Raw genomic sequence first — 4,671 nt, 5'->3', positions numbered from 1 at the left:
TTTTTCATAAAGTTGTCTAGTAACAGCACCATGGGGAATGGCTTTAAGCTGAGGGAGAGTAGGCTGAGATCAGACCTTAGGAAGAAGTTCTTCAGTACAAAGGATCTGAGACTCTACAATAGGTTGCCTAGAATGGTTGTGAATGCTCCCTCCTCAGAGGTGTTTAAGATCAGACTGGATGAGACCTTGGGCAACCTAGTTGAGAAGCATCCCTGCTCATGGAGAGTGGTTGGAGTAGATGACCTCTGAGGTTCCTTCAACCTGAGGCACACTGTGAAGAATAAACTAAAGTGGACATGATAGAGATGTCATTATAGTTTCAGCAATCACCTTCCATGATCTTCTTAACAAATACGGATCATGAAAAACAAACATAGGAGTTTATATGGAGTTTACAGAGTAATTTAGGCTAGAAGGGAGCTGGTGGAGTCAGCGTCTATGGAGGTGTTGAAGAAAAGACTGGATGAGGCACTTAGTGCCATGGTCTAATTGACTGGATAGGGCTGGGTGATAGTTTGTACTGGATGATCTTGGAGGTCTCTTCCAACCTGGCTGATTCCATGATTCTAGAGGGCATCCAGCCACTTTGCAAAAGAGTTCACTTTTGTATTCAAACAATACATGTAAATAAGTTACTACGATCTTTTAATGTAGTTGCATATTCTTTAACAGTACAACCATCAAGACCAGTTTTAGGAAGAACAGTAGAAGAAAGAGGTCTAGTATCCTACCAAAACCCAAATGAAACCCAAGAATCGTTTCTAAAAGATTGCTACCAATCATGTGAACTCTCTGGAAGTAATCAAGACATTGGAGAGAATAACGAACAGTGAGGGTTCCTACATATTTTGTCACAAACCCAATTACTAAGCAACAGAATAAATTACTAGGAAGAGACTCTGCAAATGTTGAGATGCAGTTAATAAGCAGTCCTGCCTCATAAAAAAATAATGCATACTATCAGTCTGATTACAAACGTATCGATCTTTCTTTTTGCAAAGTTCAAACAATGTTCAGATCCTGCACTGTTTACAAAGATGGGTTTTATTCTTCTTCATTCTTCTGCACTGATTGCATGCCTTCTGCTTTAACCCTATTTCGTTTTCTTTTTCTTCTTTTCTTCTTCTCTGCAGAAGGCTCCTGACCCTCTTGGGTTTTCTTTTTCTTCTTCAGACAGCTGAGAGGATTGGGGCCACCTGCCCTTTTACGTTTCCTTCTCTTTGCACCTTCTTGTTTAGCTAGTCCTTCTTTTTCTTTAAGCTGCACAATACTTTGCTTCTGGTACGCTGGAACGAGCTGATCTGTCTGCAACTTTTGAACAAACGTCAAAGATTTAGGAGAAGGTTTATCTAGCACCATAGTGTTCTGAATAATAAAGAGGAGAGGAACGCCGGCCTTCTTTTTCACTTTGTTTGCTAAATCCTGATCCTGTAAAATTAAATACTTTAGTCAATATTTTGGGATTAAATGGCATTTGCAAATCAAATGCACATACTTGTAATACAAAACTATGAAGATAAATTACATTATGAAAAAGAAACAAAACTTCATCTTGTAAATATACATGTCGGTGCCTTTCAGAGCAATTTAAATTTCAGTTTATCTCTGATTAGCTGTACTTCTGATGGAAAATTTATTAGCATTTTCTTTTTAAATGCACTTATAAACATAAATGCATTCTTGAGGAAAAAGCCCAAGGTCATTAGTATGCAGTCCAGCACTTCACAGGAGGCAACATAATTTCTTCTACAAGTCACTTTAAACTCCTTCTGTCTTACATGAGTGTACAGAACTCTACTGTAATCCATTTTATATAATTTATACCTACAGTCTGAAAAAGAGACCTAAGAAAAAAACCTGCCTTTCTTATTTCTCCACAAGTTCCACCTTTATTTAGTTAAAACTTCCCAAGCTTCGTAAAATTGAAGTTATTTTTCTCATTTAGTACTACTGTGCAAGAGAGTTCAGAGCGGGAGACGCACGCACAAGCAGTACATAAATGAACATGAATCAGCTGTTTTCTTGCATCTCAGTATGTGGTCAGTATGTTTTCTACACTGTCTGCTAAACCCTTTTACCTTCTAGGGTTAAAAGTTGTTCAAGACAGAAGATTCCCTACTTCAGAATTAGCAAACACATCTAAAGAGTGAGTAAGGCTTTAAAAGACTCAAACCAGGAGAACAATTAATTCCCATGAGCTACTAAAAAATCTCACAATCAAGGGTCCTGTAGTTTCCCTTATCCTCATGTATGAAGGATCATTTCAAATGGAATTATGTTGCTCAGAGGCATTTACCTGTGTAGCAATAAAGAAGTGATGAGGATTGCCATCTTCAATCATGGAGAGTAAACAGGCTGAACCACTCACAGGATCCTTGTGGTGAGAACAGTTTCGAATTTCAGATCTTTGGGCAATTAATTTTGCTCCATACAGTGCCTTCCCCAGTGATTGCAGTTCTTTTAGAACACATCTGAAAACCAAAAGCAACAATGATTTCTAAAGGAGGGAATAACTGCATGTTTTTTTTTTTACAACAGAAGAAGGTTGGCATGAGTCAATTAGGAATGAGCAATGGCCAGGTGCTCAGGTTCTATGATGGCCCCCCAGTTAGGGAGGCACATTGAGATCTTGAGCATGTCCAGAGAAGGGTGATGAGGCTGGGGAGAGGCCTTGAGCACAGCCCTATGAGGAGAGGCTGAGGGAGCTGGGATTGGTTAGCCTGGAGAAGAGGAGGCTCAGGGGTGACCTTATTGCTGTCTACAACTACCTGAGGGGAGGTTGTGGCCAGGAGGAGGTTGCTCTCTTCTCTCAGGTGGCCAGAACCAGAATGAGAGGACACAGCCTCAAGCTGTGCCAGGGGAAATTTAGGCTTGAGGTGAGGAGAAAGTTCTTCACTGAGAGAGTCATTGGACACTGGAATGGGCTGCCCGGGGAGGTGGTGGAGTCGCCGTCCCTGGGGCTGTTCAAGGCAGGATTGGACGTGGCACTTGGTGCCATGGTCTAGCCTTGAGCTCTGTAGGTTGGACTTGATGATCTATGAGGTCTCTTCCAACCTTGGTGATACTGTGATACTGTGTAAATGGCACCTGGTAATCTGAAGGCAGTAGCCCACCCATCTGAAGACAGCAGCAAGGTTTCCTTGTTTCCATGTGTTCATATGATTAAAAATCTCTGAAGTTTATGGTTCCACAATGCTCCGACAAGAAAATGCAAACCTAAAATCTTCCTCTCAGCAGCACTCAGAGCAGATGTTCACACCATAGCAGTCTGTGAGAATGCTAGCTTGGATACTCAGAAGTGAACAGGAGATGAAACTTAACTTACTCCAGTCACTGAGTCTTACAATTAAATGTAGGCAGGGGTAGGAACACATGGCCTTGAAACACAGCCTCGGGGATATGGCATCAACTATTTTCTTTTCAGAGAAGAACGTTTAACCTTTGAGGGCAATTTCTGGGGAGACTTGAGCCAGTTCTGTTTGCAAAGACTCTGACAGCAAGCCAGCGTATTTCCTCAGGGAAGTTCTGATCATGTCACCGAGGTGCTGCCTCACCAACTTAGTATTCTGTCAGCAGGGAAAACAAGTCTATTAAGCTACCCCAAGTGAAAACAGGTCAAAAAGACCAATAGGTATTGCTGAAAGAAGGAAGCAAGATGTGACATTTAGACACGACTGGAATATATGTTGGATCAAAGTGATTCGTAAACCTTTTGCAGCTAAGGTCATCATTTGGTGCTTTCTACTGTCTAGAGGCATGGGCTAGTCTTGTGTCTTGTATGCTTTGCACGATGACTCAGTGTTTCTTTTTTTCAGTCTGGGGTATGTATCTCCCTGGTATCTCCAGTACTTGCCTGCAGGATGGGCAGCTGGCTATTCTGTCATTGTAGAAACCTACGTGAGGGGCATTTTATCGGAGACAATATACACACTCAAGTGAAAACAAAGGCAACTTCAAGGTAACTTAAATTATGTGTGTACACTTCCACGCCCGTCTAACGTATCTTGTTCTCTCTTAAAAACAGCTACTTTGGGAACAACTCCGAACTGGCAGGCTGGGACTCCAGACGAGTAGGAATTCCTTCCTTGTCCAAGAGATCCCAGTTTGCCTCCGTTGTTCTCACACTGCCAAGAAGACGCTGGCAGTGGGACAAAGTTCACCCAAGCATCTCTCGTACATGGGGGTTACTTCTCATCCCACTTCATCGATGCCTCGACAGTTTCTGCTATCTTCGGCAGGGCGGATGGTATTGTAACAACTTCCTATTCCCCTGCACGCTAACTGCGGGCCAGAGGGCTGTTTTTTCACGACAGCTACCGCCATCGCCACATAACCAAGGCGGCCTAGAGCCCCAAATCCCCCACAAGCATCCCAGCAACTCGCCCGCATGCGCGCCTCGCCTGGTCGCAGGGCCGCCGGGCATGCGCGGCGCGGCTGCCGCCCGCCCCCTGCTCTCTTACCGGGTGGTGCACAGCTGCGTGATGCCGCCGAGGTACCCCGGCAGCTGCTCCCGGATCTGGATCTTGTTGCGGAGCGCGGCCTGGCAGAAGGTGCCATCCAGCAGTACCTGGAAGGGCTGGCAGAAGTGGAAGTTGTGCTTGTAGAAGCCCATGATCTTCTTGGCGTGCTTCTGCCGCCGCACCTTCATGGCTGCGCCGCCGCCCGCCCGGA

At 44.1% G+C, this 4,671-nt stretch overlaps 1 protein-coding gene across 1 annotated transcript; it reads right to left on the bottom strand.

Annotated features, from left to right (window-relative positions):
• Nucleotides 1-643: 643 nt before the first annotated feature.
• Nucleotides 644-4,671, bottom strand: UTP23 (UTP23 small subunit processome component). The gene is made up of 3 exons (XM_064154179.1): nt 4,461-4,671; nt 2,297-2,471; nt 644-1,428 (listed from the first exon to the last, which is right to left on the bottom strand). The coding sequence occupies exons 1-3, from the start codon at nt 4,646-4,648 to the stop codon at nt 1,045-1,047; spliced, it is 747 nt and encodes a 248-aa protein (XP_064010249.1). The 5' UTR covers nt 4,649-4,671; the 3' UTR covers nt 644-1,044.

This window comes from Pogoniulus pusillus, chromosome 14 (assembly GCF_015220805.1).
Source record: "Pogoniulus pusillus isolate bPogPus1 chromosome 14, bPogPus1.pri, whole genome shotgun sequence".
In the NCBI taxonomy this organism is placed as follows: domain Eukaryota; kingdom Metazoa; phylum Chordata; class Aves; order Piciformes; family Lybiidae; genus Pogoniulus; species Pogoniulus pusillus.
The sequence above is the reverse complement of the archived record's forward strand: the minus strand, read 5'-3'. Positions and strand labels throughout refer to the sequence as shown.